This window comes from Camelus ferus, chromosome 1, assembly GCF_009834535.1.
Source record: "Camelus ferus isolate YT-003-E chromosome 1, BCGSAC_Cfer_1.0, whole genome shotgun sequence".
NCBI lineage: Eukaryota > Metazoa > Chordata > Mammalia > Artiodactyla > Camelidae > Camelus > Camelus ferus.
The window spans coordinates 36,237,426-36,260,448 of record NC_045696.1 but is presented as its reverse complement, the minus strand read 5'-3'; the positions used below and the strand labels follow the sequence as shown (position 1 = coordinate 36,260,448).

At 34.9% G+C, this 23,023-nt stretch overlaps 1 protein-coding gene across 1 annotated transcript in view; it reads left to right on the top strand.

Annotated features, from left to right (window-relative positions):
- Positions 1-23,023, top strand: part of PROS1 (protein S) — a 61,797-nt gene that overhangs the window by 6,576 nt on the left and 32,198 nt on the right. The window contains exons 2-3 of the mRNA XM_006189297.3: positions 15,918-16,075; positions 18,777-18,801. Coding sequence (XP_006189359.2) covers positions 15,918-16,075; positions 18,777-18,801 — 183 coding nt within the window. The remainder of the gene's footprint in view (positions 1-15,917; positions 16,076-18,776; positions 18,802-23,023) is intronic.

Sequence of the window (23,023 nt, the reverse complement as noted above, 5' to 3'; positions counted from 1 at the left end):
TTAAGAACCTCTCTGGTATGGGGCTATCTGTGAACATTTACTTGGAACAGAAGTATTCTCAGCTCTGGGCATTTCTTGCTCAAACATCCGTGTTTTTAGGCCTAAGATCTAACTCTTCACAGGTCTCTGAACAACCGGACAGACCATTTGTAACCATTGAGAAAGTAGCATAGACCCTGATCTCAGATAATTTCTCATTCTAAGCAAAGTGGACAGTGAGAAATACCGCTTATCTCTCTGCTTGTTGAGAAGGTTTTGCTTCTCCAGTGCTTTTCAGGATCACCCTTGAGAGAGGCTGGAGTTTGTTAATTTCTTCATTTCTGGCTGCAGTTTCATAGCAGGCCTACCTCTGGTTCATGCTGGCACATCACACTGGAGCATCTTTTCATTTTCATCTTTGGGGTCACAGGCCTTTCTGCGTGAGTCCATAAAAGGAACCTGAAGGAGAGAAAGAAGTCAGGAGAGCGAGCAGCCCGCACAGGCCACTCAGTGGTGCTTGGGGCTCATTCCATTCATACCATTCGAACATTTCACCACTGAACTGCTGTCACAACTAAATTTATGGCTAGAAGGAAAACACAGCATCTAGCTCATGATGAGCTGTTCAAATCATGAAGTGTCCTGCAGTTAGATCTTCAGGCCCCATGAAAGCCTGAAGGATATCAGGAACAGTCTCTCAAAGGGAAAATAATTGCTGAAGGAAATGTGAACTCCTCCCAACTCATAGGGATCTCTACTAAAATCCTTCTTTTGGGACTTGCTACAGTCTCTCAAGAGTACCCTGCCATCTGTAGACCACTGGAACCCAACTGGATCTGATGGGTCATTGGTTAGGCTGCATGACAGACTGCTTGTGAATTTTGAACTAACCAGAGGGCATTCTCTTATTTTGGTTCCCACCTACATTTGGCAGCTTTTGGACTCATACTGTAAAAAGATCAGAGCAGAACATCTAAAGATGAAATATACCCCCAGAATGCAAGGTGCATCAAAATCTGTCCTTCCATCTTAGTGACAGACACCCAGGTTTGATAGCAACATCTCTCACTTGGGCAGGAATATTCCAATGTGACCAAATTGTTGCTGAAAATAGCTCAGTGCTCTCAGGCCTGGGAAAGGAATCGGTTTGAAGACTGAGTCTGATTGGGCCTATAGTTAGGTACTTTCAGGACAGAATTCCGTTTATCAACTGAGCCTCATAAACCTCAGTTCTAAACTGCATACCTTACTCTTAGGTGTTTTGCCTCCTCAATGCCAGTATCTAATAATGACTCCAGTTTTGGGAATCATTTTCTTTAGTGCAGTTACCCGTTGCATTTATTTTGCTTTGAAGAAGAAAACTAGGAGAAAAGTTTACGGATGCTTCTTCAAGGGCATCCCCCCTCTCCTTCATTCACGAGGTCCTGGATCCATCCACTGACTCAAGATTGGCCTTTAGGAAGAGATGGTGATTTCTTTACATTGAGACTCTGCAACCTCGATTTGCTAACCCATAGAGTTTGGGGGTGAAAACCTCAGTGAAGAATTTTGTGGGTTGTCTTTCTTTCTCATTCTTGGAAGATCTTTGCGTGTTAACCCTTTCTCCAAGATTTGATCACTGTGCTCTCTCTGACTTTGATTCAGGTCAGTCTGGGCTGCTACCTAAGCTCAGTGCCTCAGATTACCCCCATTCTACCTGACATCTGAGAGCCCACTTCCATTGCAGGCCCTCCCAGCAGGGTTTCTGATTTTACAATGCTTTTTAAAATTCCAATGATTTCCTCAACTGTCTACTGCTAAAATAATCATGAAAAAAAATATATATATATACATGTATATATGTCTTCTATATCAGTAGGGTAGGATGGATAAGTGAGGAGGTGAATAGGTAGGAACCACATGAATGATTCAAGCCAGAATGTCTGTCTTCCAGTCTTTGTGTATTTTTTCTTTTATATTATGCCAAGGAATGTCTAGCTTTGCAGTGTTGTTCGGTATGTGCCAGGGGTTTATCTGGGATGGCATTAGGCAACCTAGCAAACTGTTAGAACTGAAGCTGGTGGCCCTAGCTAACACATGGAATGAAATTAGCAATATTAATACATTCAGCCTGATTCAAAATTATAGATGCCTTTTTGTATCAGTATCCTAATTGTTGTGTAACAAATTACCACAAACTTAGTATCTTACAACAATATAACCTATTATCTCATAGTTTCATAGGTCAGAAGTCCAGGTCCAAGTTCAAGGAGCTGCTCAGGGTTCTCACAAGGCTAAAATCAAGGGGTCAATCAGAGCCAAGATCTCAAATGAAGCTAGGAATCCTCTTCCAAACTCACCAAATGTTGGCAGAATTCAATTTCTGGCAGCTGTAGAGCTCAGGCTATTAGCTCCTGAGGGCACCCACCATTCCCACCTGGTGACCCTCTCTACAGCATGGCAGTTTGTATCTAAAAGATAGGAGGAGGCATCTGCTGCTGCTTCTAATCTCTTACTTCTGGTTCTGAAGTCTGAGCCTGGTGGTGTGCAAGGCTCATGATCTGGAGGTTTCCAGATCTTTTCCTCCAAATAACCTTTCCCTGCCCTTCTTCTCAAAAAGGATCATTCTGTGTCCTCTTTCCTCTGTGATCTTTTCACATGTCAGTCCTCCCATCACCATGCCAGATGATCTGTACAAATTCTTCTCAGACTTTATGGTATTTTATAAGATTCTGTTCCTCTCTCTGTCTTTTTTTTTTTTTTTGTATCATGGATCGGTGTGTGATAATGCTTTTGGGATCTTTATATCCCCATTTATATTAAAAGATAATTTAGAAGTTTGTTACTTTCTTGATTGCTATTCTCTTAAATTTGAAATATACTTGGGGCTTCTTTTTTAAAAAATTCTTTTGCTTTATTGGTTGTTTTTCTTAAGGAATAAACTGAAGTTTATCTATCTTATCTATGTGTTTTTTACTTTCATTAGAACCCTCTTAATTTTTAGAATTAATGAAGAAGCAAATTAGCACATTATTGAATATCCTGTTACAGGCATTAGTTTAAATTTTCATAATTTTATGCTAGTTAGGGTAAGATACGCTATGGAGTGATGACACTTTAATCCACAAATCTTCAATTTAATTCCCAGATCACCAAATCTTAGTGGCTTAGCAAAATAAGAGTTTATTTTTTAATCATGTAAAGCCCAATGTGGTTTGTGTAAATCTCTTACATCTTTAGTTATGCCATCTGGAACACATGGCTTCCAATGTTCCCCGCAAGAACGGAGGCGTACTTCTTATTAACTGTCTTAGCATGGAAGTGACAAAACTCACACTTGCTTTTAACTTAAATAGCCCCAGCCCAAGGAAGCACATGGAATATTTGGTCAGCATTGTTCCTGTTACAGATTTTTTTGTCTAAGGTTAAGATTACTATTTATTCCTTTGAGAGAGGTGCAAATACCTATTACCTATTTAACCTTTGGTAATATATTTTACGGAGCGTGAGGTTCTTTTAACTCTGAATAAAATTTAGAGAGTGGGCATAATTAACTATGCCTGCTAGTAGACCCGCTGCGGACTTAGGATAATGACATTGAGTTGGCTATTAATGTGGTAGGGTGAAAAAAAAGTATGATAACATTGGATCTTGAAATTATTCCTGTGGTGAGAACTGTTATTATTTTAGAAATTGCCTTGAAAAATGGCTTTAGATTTAGAAAGTCAAGTCCTGAGAACGTGGTCTGTAGTTCTGCTAATCAAGTGTAGTCCATGGACCAGCCGCAGCATTGCCCGGGAGTTTATTAGAAATGAAATATCTTTGACCCCACCCCAGACCTACTGATCCAGAATTTGTATTTTAACAAGACCCTCAGGTAACTTCTACACACAGTTAAAGCCCGAGTCATTCTGGTCTATCAGGCCACAGCGCAGAAGATAGAGAAATGATTCTGTAAGAAGTGAACAGAAAGTGGGTGGGGTGGCAGTGGATGGCAGCCAGGGAGAGAGAAGGGGAGAGGATGTCAGAGAAGGGAGCAAAGAGGCTGAGACCCACAGCACGAGAACGCAGCTGTGGGGAAGGTCTCTGGTAAGAAATTATGTGAGGTGGACAGAGGACCTTAGGAACTGGTGTTTCTAAAACTCAACTTTAAACTGCAAAAGTTGCTTTAATTTTTTAAAGTTGCAGTTTTTTTTTTAATGATACAATAATAAATTAACTGTTACTAGCTCTAGCATGGGGAATAACCCTTTTATTTAAGAGGTTTATTTATATTACATTGTTCTAAATACAGAAATTGAATTCTTGAGGCTTGAGAGGAAGTGAAATAAGGATAATTCATCTAGGTAGATTCTGAGTGAGGTTATAGGAACCAGCTTTCACTGGATCTGGGACGTTACCATCATTAACATGATCCTTATTAGCCTTCATATCCATTTTTTGGAATGGACTTTAAAAGGACATATTCAAGAACACTGGCTTTAAAATATTCATAAAATAGTAAAATTTTAACTTCCTGCAATTATATGTTACTTTTGTATCTTTCAAAATAGCATATTTGGCATTTTGTCCTTGAATCTCACAGCTATTCTGTGATGCACCTTCCTGACTTTAGGGAAATGTTAGCTTTGCTCTGCTTCTATGTAAAGTTATTACCCACTCTCTTTCTCTTTCTATTATCATTTGATTTTTTTTTTTCTAGTGGAGTACTGGGGATTGAACCAACTCTACCACTGAGCTGTTACCCTCCCCCCATTCTCATTTGATCTTCTTGAAGAAATAGTTTATTCTAGGGGTCTCTATTTCCTCTCTTTTCACTCTCCCACTGGTATTAGTGTCTGAGAATTTTAATGGTGATCCTATTATTAAACTGACTGGATACATTTTAACTCTCATCCTAAATAATAGTAATTATTATAATAACTTCTCTGCAACATTTGATACTGTTGAAGCATCTTTTTTTTTTTAAGTGAATATAGTTGATTTACAATGTTGTGTTAGTTTCTGGTGTATAATATAGTGACTCAGTTACATGTATATACGTATATGTTCGTTTTCAGATTCTTTTCCATGATAGGTTATTACAAGATATTGAATATAGTTTCCTGCACTATACAATAGGACCTTGGGTATCTGTTAATCCCAAACTACTAATTTATCCCTCCCCCACCTTTCCCCTTTGGTAACCATAAGTTTGTTTTCTATGCCTGTGAGTCTCTTTCTGTATTGTAAATAAATTCGTTTGTATCATTCTTTTAGATTCCACATATAAGTGATATATGGTATTTGTCTTTCTCTGTCTGACTTACTTCATTTAATATGATAATCTCTAGGTCAATCTATGTTGCTGCAAATGGCATTATTTCATTTTTTTCATGGCAGAGTAATATTCCTGTGTGTGTGTGTGTGTGTGTGTGCGCGCGCGCACGCGTGCACATATGACCATCTTCTTTATCTATTCCTCTGTTGATGGACACTACATTGCTTCAGTGTCTTAGCTATTGTAAATAGTTCTGCTGTGAAAATTGGTATGCATGTATCTTTTCAAATCAGAGTTTTCATCTTTTCTGGATGTGCCCAGGAGTGGGATTGCTGGATCATGTGGTAACTCTGTTTTTAGTTTGTTAAGGACCCTCTATACTTTTCACCATAGTAGCTGCACCAATTTGCATTCCCACTAACAGTAAGGAAGGGTTCCCTTCACAACTTCTTTAGCATTTATTATTTGTAGACTTTTTGATGATGGTCATTCTGACTGGTGTGATGGAAACTTAACCTTTTGAAATTGACCTCCTTTCATGTCTATAAGCATTTCTTCAAATTTTCTTTCTCTACATACGTATTACTAATTCTGCTTTTACTGTTTTGATGATCTCTGATTGTCCTTAAATGTTAGAGAGTCCCAGGGTTCCATTTTGACCTTCTCGCCTCATTGGACATCATTCTCCAGTTTAAACTACTAGCTGTATCCTACTGTCTCACTAACATTGTTAAACCATTCAAATAATCCATGCTTGATATAATCTAATTTTTGAAAACAGATATGTGCTAAAAAAAAAATGCATTCATAGTTTTACTAGCCAGAAACCAGTGTAACATTTTGCTTTATATTCTTCTAAGCTCCTTTGTCTGTATCCATACATTCTTGGAAATTAAAATATATAAATACAGAATGGAGCTGTGCTCTACATATTATTTATGACTTGATATTTCACCTAAATATGATGATTTTTTCATATCAATAAATTAAAATATATGTCATACTTTAAAATAGATTCATAATTTTCCATCATGTAGTCATAATATTTAACCAAAACCATATTTTTGACACTTACATTTTTTCCAATATCTTGCCTATATCCATAATACTGTGATGAATATATTCATATATACTTCTTTACATATGTCCATGTTCATTTCCTCAGGTTAATTTCCTAGAAATAGAATTGTTAGCTGAATATCCAAAGAGTGTGCCTCTTATGGAGATTTTAAAGACACATTGTGAGATTTGTCCCTGGAAATCTGCTTATAAAAGTAGATATTTTAAGAGTGCCTAATTGCTTTCATCTTTGCCAGCATTGGCTACTAACTTCTTTTTAAATCTTTGTCAATGCAATAGGGATAAAAAAGAGCTGACAATTTTGGCATGGGGGGGAGTAGTCCATTCTATTTTTCAGTTAATACATTAATTTTTTTCCTTTAAAATCATATTTTAGTTCTCTACTTCTCCTTTTTCATAGCAGCCTACTTTTGTTTTATGGATGCCTGATCTTCTCAATTTATTTAGGATATTAGTTACAAATTTTTTAAAGTTATCTTCTGTATCTTCAATTACCACTATTTTGTTTGGGATCTGTATGTTCCTCTTTCATGCTATTAATTTTATACGAATATCTGGTGATCTTTGGCTGTTGTTTCATATTTTTTGAAGACAGCTCCAAGTTGATTAGATAGGCTACGTGTATGGCATAGGATTCCTCTGTGGTTGTTTAGGTCTGCTTTTCTAATAGTATGGTCCTTTGGGGAAACTCATTAATTCCATGTAAGTAAGTAGGCAGTTGTGTCAATAGCCAGGCTTCTCTTTAGGAGCCTGTGTGGGAACTGGGGGAGGGCAGATTGTCAAGGTAAGGGCATTACTTTTAGAAAATAAGTCTTTCTAGTTGCTTTACCCACTTTCTCCTAAATTGTAACTGGGACAAGGTTGGAGTGACTGGAATTTCTGCTCTTTGTCATCTTAATGACACACATGGATCCGTCCCAAGCAGTATCTCCCTAGTTTTCAGGTTTTATTTTAAAGACTAAAATCATTGCCTCTTCTGTAAGTGGAAGGAGAGAGAGACTCCAATTGCTTTGTGATTCTAATGGAGTTGTACCATTAATCTGATGGCCATTCTTACTATCAATTGATTCTAGAGCTTCTCTGCTGCTAGATGTTTTAAACTTGTGTCATGCTATGTCTAAATTTGCTTTTTTATTCACTCATTTTATTTGGCACTCAGTAGACTCTGTTTACATGAAGACTAGTCTTTCTCATCAGCTCTGAAAATTTTTCTACTTTTATGATAATTTCTTTCCTCCACATCTTGTTTTCTTTCTAGAACTCCTCCAGAAATGATCCTTTATGACTTTGACTTGTTTCTGAATTTTGCTGTGTATTCCAGGAGATTTCTTTAACTTTTTCTTTCAACCTTTTATTATTGAAAATCATATTGTAAATTTCTTGAAGTATTTTTTTTTCTTTGATTTAACTTTCATCCCCTTCTTTCATGGATGTATTATCTTAAGGCACTATGAAGATACTCATTGGACTATAAAACGTTTCTTAAAGTAATCTTCTCTGAATTACTTTTTTTTCCCCCTTTGTCAGTTTTCTTTTTCATGCTGCTGGTAGCTGTTAATTTTTTCCTCCATATTTCTCATGATTCTTGGTTGCCTCTTCATATTTAAGCAACAATATCAGGTTGGTTTTAGTAGATTTGTGTGGGTTTCTTGTGCTGTTATAGGTATCGATCTGGTTTCCTGCTAGTCTTTCTTCTAAATGGAAGAGTAAGCAGGTAGCTCCATGTACACTCATTAGTTGATTCATTTATATAATATGTTTGTTGGGCCCACTATGAGTGTTCTGCTTCATGTACTTTGGGATGTACTGGGAAACCAGGGACCTGGAAAACCAGTATTGTGCATCATCGCTGGACTTTCAAATTAATCCGCCTGGTCCTAGTTGCCTTTCTCCCACTCTCCTGCTAATGCTGTATTGCAGTCTTTCTGAGACCTCTTATTTCCAAACAGCAAAAAGGTCCTTATTTGCCTTGTACTTCTGTGTATGCATTTTGGATCAAGGCTTTCTTGCCTTTGTTTTATTCATCAACAGGTTTTCATCACTTTTCCAGCCTGGAGAATTTGTTAAAATCACTTCTCTTAACAATGACCTTTTCCATTCTCTCAACTGTTGTTATCCTTTTTAAAAAAATTTTTTTTCTTCTCATCACTTTTATACCATCTTGGAGAGAGATTAGATAAATGCTATCTGACAGCATCAGCATAAATGCCACTTTCCATGTCTTTAAAGAGCAACTAGAAACAGTCACTAGCTTCCTTGCCTTATGTATTAGTCTGTTTGCCCTGCTCTAACAAAACGCCACAGACTACATGGCTTAAACCAGAAAAATTTGTTTTTTTCACGGTTCCGGCGGCTGGAGTGTCCAAGATCAAGATTCTGGCCAATTCAGGTTCTAGTCACGGCTCCCCTCCTGGCTGGCAGATCTTGCTTTCTTGCTGTGTCTTCACCTGACCTTCCCTTGGTTCATATGTACGTGCAGGGAGAGAAAGAGAATAACCTCTCTAGTATCTCTTCTTATAAGGACACTAATCCTATGGGATCAGGGTCCCACCCTTATGACCTCATTCAACCTTAGTTATTTTCTTAGAGGCCCCATCTCCAAAAACAGCCCCACTGTGGATTACTGCTTCAGCATATGAATTTGCTGGGAGCGGGGGAGGGTGCAGAACAAACATTCAGTCCGTAATTCCTCATCAAATAGAATATAAATGTTTAATTTTTTTCTGCTATGATGGAAGGGGAGAGGTAGTTTTTTTCCCCCCCAATTCTTTTTTTAAATTGAAATACAGTTGATTTACAATATTGTGTTAGTTTCAGGTGTACAGCATAATGATTTGGTTTTTTTGCAGATTATATTCCATTATGGGTTATTATAAGATATTGGGTATAATTCCTTGTGCTATTCAGTTGCTTATCTATTTTATGTATACTAGTTTGTATCTGTTAATTCCATACTCCTAATTTGTCCTCCCACCCACTTTGGTAACCATAAGTTTGTTTTCTATGTCTGTAAATCTGTTTCTGTCTTGTACATAGATTCATTTGTATCCTTTTTTAGATTCCACTTGTAAGTGATATCATATAGTATTTGTCTTTCTCTGTCTGACATTCTCTAGGTTCATCCATGTTGCTGCCGATTGCAATATTTCATTCTTTTTGTGGCTGCATAATATTCCATTGTGGATATATACCACATCTTCTTAATCCAATCACCTATTAATGGGCACTTGGGCTGCTTCCATGTTATGGCTATTGTAAATAGTGCTGCTATGAACATTGGGGTGAATGTATCTTTTTGAATTAGAGTTTTCATTTTTTTTCTTGATATACACTCAGGAATAGAATTGCTGGATCATATGGTAGCTCTATTTTCAGGTTTTTTTTTTTTTTTTTTTTTTAATGAACCTCCATACTGTTTTCCATAGTGGTAGAAACAATTTACATTCCCACCAACAGTGTAAAAGGGTTTCCTTTGGGGAGAGTTATGTTTTTTTGTTTGTTTATTTGTTTACTTTGTTTTTACCTTTTTTTTTAAGTTGGCCTGAGTTTCTGTGTACTAAATGCACCTTTCCTTATTACCTGTTTTATTTTCCTTCTTTTCCTTGACTCCTTATCTCAATTATTTTCCCTCCTTTTCTTAATAAGTTAGTATTTTACTCCTTTGTTATTTAGACTGTGTCTTATATCCTTTCAGAAAGTCAACAGGGAGTTCTGAAAAGCTGGTAGGAATTGTATTGAACTATAAATACCTACTTGATGCTTTACCAATATTTCAAATAATCTCATTTCCACCTTAGCACTTAAAAATAATAATATCCTATGGACCTGGGGATGATCATTCTAAGTGAAGTAAGCCAGGAAGAGAAAGGAAAATACCATATGATATCACTCATATGTGGAATTTGGGGGAAAAAAGAAAAAAGGACACTAATGAACTCATCTACAAAACAGAAACAGAATTGCAGTCATAATAAACAATCTTATGGTTACCTGGGGGGAAGGGGGTAAGAAGGGATAAATTTGAGAGTTTTAAGATTTGCAAATGTTGGGGGTAGGAGATAGAGCTCAGTGGAGGAGCACGTGCTTGGTGTGCATGAGGTCTTGGGTTTAATCCCCAGTACCTCTGTTAAGGAAAAAATTTAAAAATCAACACAAGATTTGCAAATGTTAACCACTATATATAAAGATAGATAAAAAACAGATTTCTTCTGTGTAGCACAGAAGACTATATTCAATACCTTATAACAACCTTTAATGAAAAAGAATATGAAAATGAATATATTTATATATATATATATACATGACTGGGACATTATGCTGTACACTAGAAATTGACACATAGTAGTTGGCTATACTTCAGTAAAATAATAATAATGATGATGATGATGATGATGATAATAATAAGAATAAGAATAAGAATCATAAGAATCATAAGAATCAAAAAGGAAGCAAGCCATTGAGAGCTAGTCTTTCTAAGCCTCTAAGCACACTTCAGACTTGCTTATTGGGGAGATCTGGAAGATGTTGCAGGAAGTGGGGAATTGCAGAATTAGGCCAGCTCTCTCATTATTGCCTTTTGCTTTTCCAAACATAAATACAGACACAGGCCAGTGAACTAATAATATTAATTGATGCCACCCTAACAAAATAGGTCAAATAGAACAAAAACAAAACATATACTGTGCTGTAACCTCTTCGTATGTGACATCAAATCAGATGGTGTTTTGGTGTCCTAAAGTGTAGGAGATTAAAAAACAAAGCAAACTGATTATGTGATGATCCCGCTGCACATTCTAAAAAGAGACCTCCCACTGTAGCCTCAGAAAGTATAGCAGTGTAGTGGTCTAGAGAAGAAAAGAGAGGGCTATAGAAAATTCATCTTCATACCTTGACAAAATCTGAACCCTGAGTTCCTTCAAATGGGGTACCTTGATTTATCACTTTACCAAAAGCAAGCAAATGAAATAACAGAAGTAGTTTTTAGTGTTTTGCTTTTTGTTTTTGTTTTTGTTTCTGAGTAATAAGCTGCTTGTTCTTTCTTTCGGATAGAAGTATTTGTTATTTTGGAAGGAATAGCTAAAATGTGCTGCTTTCTCTGTCTATGGCTAAAGCAAAGGTTTAATGTTGGGGAGGATTGGCAGTGATTTACTCTTTTTTTTTTTCCCCCTAGACTAGGGGCTGTAAATTAGTTACAATTAAATCTTCAAGTTAGGAGAAGTCCATTTCATTTCTGTTGTGGCTAAACAGTTCAGACATTGTTTCCCTACTCATTCATTGATTTGTTCCAGAATGGGGGTCAATGGTCACATTTTTTAATGCCACTAGTGGCTTTCCTACTTCTAAATAAATGCCAACCCTTCCCTCGCCCCTTCTAATCAAAAGTTTTAGAACTCACCTTTATATGTGCAACATGTAATTCGCAGATTATTCCCTCTTTTTCTTTCCCAGATTTAAACACAATCGAGACCTACCTCTTATGATCTTTGATTCTCTTAAATTATTTCTCATCAGCCTATTTATTATTATTATTATTCTCATCAGCCTATTAAGACAGGGGCATAGTTCACCTTTACAGAATACTTTTTTAAAACATGTTTCTAAGTCTTAATATAATAATATGAGAAGAATCAGTTGGTCAACAATGTAGTCCTCAATATAAAACAAAATTTGAAATTTAGAGAAAACCAAGTATATTAGCTCTCTTTTAAAAAAAATAAACTTTTTTAAAATTGAAGTATAACATACATACAGATATAGCATTTATTTCTGAAGGCTAACATAAGTTTTTATGTTGGTAGTAACTGTGTAGGCTGATGAATGCCTAATTAAAAATCTGTCTTTGGGTTTATCTTAGTCCTTGCAATCTTCCCATTTTTAATACCTCTTCTCAACTGTAAATCATCTGTGGTAGAAATATTTATGGTAAAAAATGAAAGGTTTTACACTTAGTTAATAGGAAATTATTTAAAATAAAATTTTTAATATCTGGCCATATGTTTTCTCATCATTATTAACTAAAAGTTTTTCAATATTACATGCAATTCTATTTTTATCAGTCTTTGATTAGGCAGAATATGCCATTTTAACCGTTGGGACATAAGAGTCACAATTATATCATAATGTGTTATCTAACTGTTCTGTTTGTATATTGAATGCTATTTTCCCTGACCTCGTCCCACACTGAGGAAGAAACAAAGATTCAAGCACTCTGCCAAAACAAATGCTAGCCCAAGATTCTCTTTTCAAATATGTTTTTTTAGGGACAGTTTTTCATTCTTGGGATGCCAAATAAGGCCAAAGGAGAATTAAAAAAGAGATAAGCTGTGAGCTTTTGGAAGGAAAAATGTGAGAACCATCTTTGCAAAGGACAAAAGAGTAGAACGGAAGAGGTTCAGAGAATGAACTGTCATAAAGATTGGACCTCCTCCATCAGACTGATCCGTTTTGGACAACCTGCAGATCTGTGGTCCTGAACTTCCTGAATGGAGGGTAGCAAGCTTGGACAACTAAGTGGGAAAGGGGCTTTTAAAATTTTTTATTAACCGTTAACCAAGGTCTAACTCAATTGAACGGTGGGGGAATTTTCCTTTGAGTGGAGTTGATGATGTCCCCACTATCCTTATTACAGGCACTTAAATGAAGCACCAACAACAGTAATTTACTTTACAATCAAGTTAATGCTAAAAATTAATGCTAAAAAAGAGGTTTCCTCCCACAGAAAATATTAAAGGGAATATATGAAGGCTGTGAAGATAATTTCAAAAAAGAATTATAATTAATGTCTGCACAATGGTTGTTATTGACCTAATTGTTCAATTTCTATAGTCACTATTTTGAAGAAGGAATGACTCAGATAAGTTTAAAAAAATCAAGCAGATTCAGTCATATTTCTAATCTTGAAAGGCTCATAACTAAACATTATAACATTATAACCTAAAATTTTGAATCTGGATGTAACACTTTTCAAGCAACATAGTTGGGTTTTAGCAAGGACTTTCTTGAAAAACTTTTTAATCTAAAGAAGTGAAACAAATGGTTAGAAACAATGTGGTAATGCAAAAAGAGAAACAATTTTGGGGGCAGGCTTGATTGACTCTTGTCAGTTGTGTGAATTGGTGAAATTAAACTCAACTTCTCTGAGTTTTAGTTTGTCCATGTATAGAATGGAAAAATTACTGTCTACTTAGAACCAGTTGTGAGTAGGATTAATAGGAGATAATGAAAAAACAGCATTTACATGCTTATGTGCCATGATTATTATTATGATAATTAATGGAACTTTTTAAACATTCCTGTATGCCAGCAGGGTAGATATTTTTGGGCAGAAAGACTTTGAGCCAGCTGATAAAAACACTTCTAACCATTTGTTTGTCTTACCCTACAGTTCTGTAGTTCTTAGTTTGGATCTGTGATGTCATGTTTATATCTTTTTGACAAGGAATAGTGGACACTTTGTAAAGCACACTCTGTTAGACGGATGGGTTTATTTTATAAAGGACAGTAAGATACCAAACTTGTCCACTACACAACCACGTAATTTCTTTTTCATATTTATTATCAGGTAGCGTGCTTAAAACTACTTCAAGTTAATGAGATAATTGGTGATGTCAGACTCTTGTTGATTGCCCTGCCATTTATCAGTCAGCAATACACTTGGCAGGTAGCATGCTTATAGAATAGCATCCTTTAGACATATACAGCCTTGATTTAATCTTGATCTTGGGAAGTGATAAAGATGGTGAGAAACAGGTTTAAAAATGTAACTCAAACACTTTAGTTAGTTAATCATCACATTTAAACTCCTGTTTTGGCAAGTAAGAAAAATAAAGTAACATTACCTCATTCACCCTTTAAAGATGTTCAATTATTCAACTAATAATTATAGTGAGTACTGATTAATTAGTCCTTTTGCTTTTCTTTTTCTTCATTCTATTTTCAACTTTTATTTATCTATTTCTTATTATTTACTGGGTTATAAGAGAAGTAAGAGAAAAATAAATGTAGCTGTTTATATTGCTTGCTTATTTTCTTAGTGAAAAAACCATTTGTGGTTAAAATAAGGATTAAAAAATGTATTTGTAGATTTTATTTGTGATATAAACATTTTTCATTAAAAAGCAATGTTCTACTCACATACTAAAATAATAAAGCCCAAACTTCATACTCTTCATGATTTTCTTCAAATATAATTGCAGGTAGTAGCTTGGATATCTTTCCAAGCTCTCTTCTATGAATTTATCCACATGATTTTTACATATCTACAAGTGTGGCTGATATGTACAGAATTATGCTATAGGTATGACATCTACAATTTGCAATTTTAATTTAATAATATACCTTGGAGATCTTCAGTGTAAGGGTATCTTTCTCCTTTTTAATAGCTGCATATTATTCCACAGTACAGTTGTATTATATAATTTTTTCATTCCCTTGATAGTTATTTAGGTCATCTCTAATTTTTTGATAATATAAACAATCTTTCAGCAAACATTCTATACATAACTTTCTGGGACACATGAATATCTGTAGGACATACATAGAAGTAGAATTGTTGAAGAGTATATGTACATTTAATTTTCAGATACTACCAAATTACCTTTAGATGTAAACCCATCAGTATATTCCCACCACCATTGTACAAGAATACTTGTTTCCCCTTGTACTTACCAATACTTAATATGTTTAGCCTTTTAAATTTTTGCAAATCTAATAGGCAAAAATCCAATCATTTAAAAAAATTTGTATTGAAGGTCTTTTCATGTGTTTCTTGGCTATTTTAATTTTTTTCTATAGTGATGTTTACATGATTTTGTTTATATTTTATTTTTATTATTTAAATTATTTTGTGTTTAACCATGCACACCTTCCTATATCAATTGGCTTATTATTATATTATTTTTTCTTTAATTTGCAAAAGTTGCTTATATAAATTCTGGATGTAATTTTTTCTATTCTATATGAAGCAAATATTTTCCTCCACTCTGTTGCTTGATGTTGAACTTTGTTCTGTTAATTTTGGTCAACAGCTTAAAATTTTTTATGTAGTCCAAGTTACCAATTTTTTTCTCTTTGCTTTCTGTATCTTATGCTTTGCATAAGGTCTTCTGATTGCCATGGATTTTTATTTCCTTTTGTGTAGATAACCAAATGTTTTAGGCTGAGTGTCTTTCAAATAGCTGATAGGACTGTATTCCTACATTTCTCTGTCTCCGCAGAGATTACACAAGTTTTCCGTTTAAACTGAGAAAGTTTGTTACCCTAGCTTTAAAGATGATGTAGCCATGACTTTTGACAGTCATTTCAGCACGCTGTTTTTTCCAATGTAGTTATAATGAGGTAAACATTAAATTATCATCTGGTATGTTTGACTTCAAGCATACATTTGAATAATTTATGTAGATCGTTAGACAGTGCTGGAGCTGCATACCAAATGCTCTTTGAGTTGTTAACCAAAGTGCTGTGAATCTGCATTTTTCCCTCAATTCAACCCTACTGACTTTAAGTGTCATGCAATTTATGGCAGAACATGGTTTAAATTCTCATTGTTTAATAAAATATTTTAGGTGGAGAAATGAAAGATTTGTCCATGTAAAGTTTTTTTTTCTTTTTTTTTTTTCAGTTTTGTCAAAGCAACATGCTTCGCAAGTCCTGGTTAGGAAACGCCGTGCAAATTCTATGCTTGAAGAAACGAAAAAGGGTAATCTTGAAAGAGAATGCATTGAAGAGCTGTGCAACAAAGAAGAAGCCAGGGAGGTCTTTGAAAATGACCCTGAAACGGTAAGAATTCATGAAAACTGGTAAGTTAGCTTACCTCAACATACAACTATAGATGGGACGTTTCGACTTGAATCTGTTTTCCCTTGTGTTCCTTTTTAAAGTTAATGATTGTGTATGTCACCTTCTGCACGTAACCACTGAAGCTTTTCAGGGGGAAGTACCTTCAAAGGAAAGTTGGCTTGTTAGAGAGACACTATTTGCCAAAAGCAGTGTGCTCTGACCAAACTATAATTCAGTTATGTCTACTTATCGCAAATAGTAGGAACCTCATAGTTTGTAACTACTTTCTCCCAACCAGAATTTTGTAGTATTGGGTGAAGGCAAGGCATCTTGAATGTGTGTGTGTGAGACTGCATTGTTACCACTAGACTTCATTAAATCTCTCCATTGGCGTTTTCATCCAAGCTTTAGAAAACAGGGTCTCTAACCCAGAGCTTGGTACATAACAGCTACTCAGTGAATGCTTACTGAAGAATTCATTACAGCACAGTGTTCCCTGAGGATATTTTTACTTTATTCCATAAACCCTTGGAAAGTTTTCTGAGCCCACCTTAACTTCATCAATAATCCCTGGGGTTAGAATTTATATTTTCAGTGTATACATTTTTCCAAGTTAGCCTAGAAAAATATAATCCTAAAGACCCCTAAATATCATACAGAAATATGGGAGCCCTAGATCTGATCTTTAGTCCCCTAATTTTCCTAAAGAAGGATGTTCTCTAACATGTCCTGCATGTAGCAGGAATATCAATAGTGCCTCTAAGAATTAGGGTGAGGGTGCCTTGAGAATTCAAGTTTGATAACTTTCAGGATTACTGCAGATGCTTTTTCCAGAGATAAACTATAGAACTAAAAGGAAATGAGGGAGAAAATGTATACAAAGTACCCCCTTTATCTCTGCCACGGCTCCTGAGACCCTGAGACTAGATGAGAAACAAGTCGGAGCCACTTGTTTCTAGTTAGAGAATGTGTCCAAGACAGTACTAACTTGCATTCTCTGGGACTGCCCTTTAGTCCTCTTACCTCCACCTACTGTAATAGGTTCAAAGGGAATTTTTCCCAAGGTACCCAAAGATTCATTTTTAATACGCTCCAGGATTAAATCAAAATGCTCCTCTTAGTTTTGTTGCTTTCTGTGGATAAGCAATTGACAAGACAAAAATATTTTATTCCACACAATATAACAATGTACTCTTATTGTGTAGGAAACAGATACACACACATATATATACACACACAGTTCTTTTTATTACAGAAATTGAAAACATATCCCTAAGTAGAGAGAACTATATAATAAACCTCAATATATCTGCTTCCCCTTTCAATGAGTAGTAACAGTCTGCCATTCTTCTGCCCATTCTCTATCCCACGCACTCTAACTTTTGTTTTGTTTTGCTGGAATATGTCAAGGCAAGCCTGAATGCCCAAGATTTCATATTAATGTATCACTCATAAATATTTGGCATGTGTTTCTGACCCTATAGATATGTTCTCATAGCTTAGCCTCTGAACAGCAAATGGGGAGTGAGGCAGAAGACACGTGGAGAGAGGGAAAAGAATGGAGAAAGAAACTCGTTTACATGTTTCCTCCCCTCCACTCTTCTGGCAATGGTGTTATTGACAGACAAGAAAGAGGAGACAGAGAGAGTAAGGAAGAAGTGGGAGAAATGAAAGGAAAGAAAAAGACATTTGTTATTGCTTCTCACTTTCTATCTTCCCCAAACACTCCCTGTCCACATCCCTCATACCCTGGTACACATTCCCCATCACCACCCTATTGCTTCTCCCCACGTTGTCCCTGATATATTCCTTTCCCTATTACATTATCTCCTTTGAACCCATTCATCATTGCTTATCCTCATGGCCTTTGTTCTGCAGATGACAACACTGCTGTCTCAGTTGCTTAGAGGGAGAGCATATCCTTATAAACTAGTAGAAAAGTGTTGTGTAGGTTTATATGTGAGAGGAGGAAGGAGTGAGGGCTTTAACTCTGTCCTGGATGGAGGTATGTTCTGTACTTGAGGCTGTTTGGGGGAGAAACACTGTTTTCTCATGAGAAATTCTTGTGTTATTAATGCTGCACATTGGATCAATTATGGCTTGAGAAGGCTTTTGTGAACCAGCCTGGGGCCCTTACCATCAGAAATCATTTTTAACATTTTTCTCCTTTTGGTAAAGTGCATGCCATAGTCCGAATTACTGATTCACAGACAAATTCTTGATACATAACCAATTTATAAGTAAGGGATTACATGTACACAAGATGCTGAAAGATAAATGTCCACTTAAACTCAAATTGTATTACTGTTATTCAACATTGAATCTGATATGTGTAATCAGCATGATGTGAAATGTACCAAATAGGCATCTAGTAATCATGGAAAAAATGAAAGGATTTACAAAACGGGGGCATTTATGATCACATTCAACATCTTCAAAGGAACCTGTTTTCAGATTAGAAGCTTTTGAAATGTGATTTAATTGATCAATATTGCTTTAAGTCTAAGCATCTTACTGGCTTAATGTTATTAGCTGTCTACTCCAGATAAATATTTTACTAGAGAAAAATGCTCTATTGTAATGTGAAAAAGACTGTTATGTGTAATTTGTTTGCATCTTTAATGCAAAAACATTTTTAAATTAACTTTTAACTCTATAGTGAAATTTAGGTTTGCTAAGATTTTTTTTTCTTTCTTTCTAGGAATATTTTTATCCAAAATATTTAGGTAAGTTCAAAGAATCTCAATTCTGTAATCTTAGAAATGGAAGAAAACTTAACTATGATCGAGTCCAACCCTCCACCCATATGTATTCCATCCAGTACAATTTCATTAGCCTTGGGAATAAGATCTCATTCTATATGCGTTTTCTATCCTTTAATTTAAAGATATATAGACAAATTTGGAATGGTCCTTTTAATTGCTGTATAACATTTTGAATTTTAGTCATTTTCATTCTCTTGTCTTTCTCATAAAAAGTCACTGAGCTGATGCAATGTTATATTTAGGTACCAGAACGTTGTCTGTAAGCACTTGAGTTTTCAAGGGTTATCTTTCAATGAAAGGAAAGATCTCTATACTCTTCAGAGCTTATGACATAAATAATTATTTAAATATTGATGGAAATCATTAACAACTTCCCACTTTGCAACATCATTGTATCATTTCCTGCAATACTCCACCCATGTTTTGGTTTTGGATACAGTTCTGGACGCTCAAGGAATGAGGTAGTATTTCCATACCCAGAGAGATTAGATGATTTCAACTAAATGTCAGTTAAAGATAAAAGTCTTCAGTTTGGTTTAAGCAAATAGAAAAAACATTTTATTAATATTTTTGAGGGGAGACTTGTCAGCATTTCCAAAAAATGAAAGTGGAATTTAATTTGATAAGATTCTCTTAGGTCCAGCCCAAAGAGGTGAAGTCTTCCTCCTCCTTTAGCTCAGAATTTTCCCTATCTGTGCATCTATCTTCCTACCCCACTCACAAGCCAGCCAACATGAGACTCCAAGGCCTGCAGAAGTGAAAAGTAAATCTTCCTTGAAAAAAAAATAGAAGTGTAATCTGATTCATATTAATAAGTATGCAGCTTAACATTGTTAATATAATTTAGCAAATAACTGTTTCCATTAAACCCTCATTTGTCTTGAAATATGAGGAAGCTGAGGGCTTTATTATAGTTTAGGGTGTTACATTTTGTTTATTTTTGTTTTGTTCCTGAATACCCATGCAGAAATTCCAGAGACCATTATTAGATAGAGGAATATTTATACCTTTCCCATTTTCCTAGGGAGCCTTGCACTGAATTGATGGTATGTGCATATATTTACCCTTCAGGACAGTTAACAAGATAAGAACGCAACATCATTGGGTAGAAGACCCTCTCAGAACCAGGTTCTCTTTTTCATAGTTCCTAAAGTGGTTGCTTTTCTGTATTTTGAGTGTCCGTGGTGGTGTGAATCTTGGCTGTCACTTCCTGAGCCAAGGAGACCCAGCTACAATACACTGCCTCTCACTTCACACTTTCATCAACTGCAAGACATTGTTTCTGTAGTATCTCTCTTTAGAATTCCATAGCATGACCTATTTCTGTTCTTGGGCTGCTGGGTGTTTTACAGTTGACTTATTACAATTCTTTTTATTAATTCCAATCGATCCTCTATCCCCTGCAAGATCTTAAAATTATTTAACGTTTAAGAGCTATAGTTTTCCCATTTGTCAAATGGATAGTAACAATTTACCTAATAATTTTCTACCAAGAAATAAAATGAGGTAATGCTTTCAAAGCATTTAGTAAAATATGTCATGCTAATCTCTTAATTTTTCCCATGATTTCTGCTCTAATCCCATTTTCTTTTCTTTCCTTCCCTTCCCTTTTCTAGCTGCTAATAACAGACTTAAGCAGTTTCATTTACGTTTGCAAAGAGGACACCATAAAAACTGTGTAGTGTTATTATTTATATGTCTAGATAGAAAATTCAACAAGTTTTTCTAAAACTTATAGCTGCCATATCTTAAGAGGGCATTGGAATATAGGTATACATCCATAAAAAACATTTCTTCTTTTGTAAAGGTGTACTTTGACTCCTCACTTTCCAAAGCAGAAATAAGAGTTTATACTATTAAAATGAAGAAAAGATAAAATATCAATACTATTTCAGTCTCTCCACTTTAGGTAAGAATTCTAATATTTTATAATTAAAATAGACAATATTTTCCTGTTAAAAATTACAGCTTACATTAAAAATGTAGTATTAATCCTTGTTTCTTAGGTCCATGTAATGTGGGTGTGTTTTTGCAGGCATTAACACTCTGGAAGATAACGTACCTTTGATCACAGAGTACCTTTGGATAAAGATAAATAACCTTTTAATACATTATGTGTTTTGGAGAAGGTAGATAAACTATTTTTCTTTTTCTCTTTCTATTCTTATCAACTTTCTCTCTGTCTCTACTCAACTTTCTCTTTTCTTTGTCTATCTTATTTGGTAGCATGATAGAAAAGTCAAGTCCTAAAAAAAAGGTAGTAGGATGTGGGCTCTAGTTTCAAACCTAAAAATTTCTACTGCATCAGGTTAAACAACTTATTTAACTTCTCAGGTTCTGTATTTAAGTTATGCTATAACTGTATTTTCTAACTGCAGAGCTGTTGGTAATACCAAATAAGTACATGTATGTGGATAGATTTTTTTTTCACTATGTAGAACTTTCTTCAAATATAAAGTATTATTATTTGATCAATGTATATAGTGAAACAAAAATACAGTTTTATTACAATTTATTTTGTGATTCACATGTTATAGTTTGGTCTTTATTTAGTTATAAGCATATGTGATGAATTCCAATGATGAAAACAGAAAAGAAATGCTCCAGTGAAGTTAAACATTTTTGTCATTTGATGTGTGTATTCTGTAGACCAATCACCCTAATTGGGGGGGAAAAAAAACAAAGACCGGTTTATAATCCTGTCTTTGGAAAGCCTAACAGTAATTTTACTAATTACCACAGGTCATGCTGGGAGCTCCCTGCAGTGAGATAAGGTCACCCAAAAAATTAGACCACTAACACTAACTCATACTTTTTAGACAGCATTTAGATTTAGAGTTGTAAGGGCTTTCAGAAAGCACTGTAGTCTATCCATGTATTTCATGTACTGCACCCATGGAATTTGGACAGAAATACTTTGGGTTTCATAATATAAAGATAAGTTTTTAAGTTGTGTTCTTTTCCTTAGAAAATAGAATAAATAACTCCATCTATCTAGGCCTTTAAAATATCACCCAGTAGAACAGATGATTAAATTAATGGGGGAAAAAGAATTTGAGAAGAATGATAAATTCTGAGCCAAAAAGTAAACATCAGAAATAGTTTTTAGTTTCTAGTTCTTGCCAAATTGGTGGGTTAGCCCAGATTGCTGACTTCTTTTAAAATCATCTCAAGAGAAACAATAGCATTCCAGGCACTAGTAATAACAAAGTAAAATGAAAACATCAAGAAATGCGAGAAATCCATGTGAGACTGATGGCTGGCTTGACGTAGTGTGTGTGTGTGTGTGTGTGTGTGTGTGTGTAGGGATCTGGGGCGCTGACTGCTGAGGCAGCTGTAAGAGGACAGATTGGAGTATTTAAAAAATGACCTGAGCATTCATCAAGCAGATTTTTAAAAGTACAACAGAGCAAACCCTGAGTAACAAAAATAAGGAAATAACAAAAATAGGGATAGAAATAAATGGAAAATAGAGAGTTAACAAAAGAAAATCTCACTCTTTGAAATAGTAAGTTAGACTGACTTCTGGCAAGAATAATCAAGGAAAAGGAAAAAAGGGAAAGAGGAATGCCAAAACACAAAGTGTAGAATAAAAGAAGGAAATACGATAACCTCAACATGGATTGGATTTATAATCATACAGATTATAGAATAAAATATAATCATAAAGTATTACAAAAGATAGTCATAGAATATTACAAAAATCTACACCAAAATATATTTGGAAGCTTGTTAAAATGGATACATTCCTAGAAAAATATAAAACATCTATAATTTCACAGGTAGAAATAGAGAACTTAGTTATACAAATAAGTACTAAATAAACTAAAACATCTCCATATCTCCCCTCAATTTCAGACCCAAATATTTTGCAAATGAGTTCTTCCAAATTTAAAGAAGCTGTTAAATTCTCTTATAAAATTACCACAGAAAGTAGAAAGAGATTATATAATGTGAGCTTATTTTAAGGCTGATATAATCTTAATTCCAAAACCAGAGAAGGACAACATGAGAAAAAAAAATTACATATATTAATTCTAAGTAAAATTATATTCAATCTAATCTAAGAATATTAAAAATAATATATCATGATAAAGTAGGACTTATTCCAGATATTCAAAGATTATTTAACATCAGAAAATATATTAATGTAATTCTCCAGATAAATAGTATATTATTACTA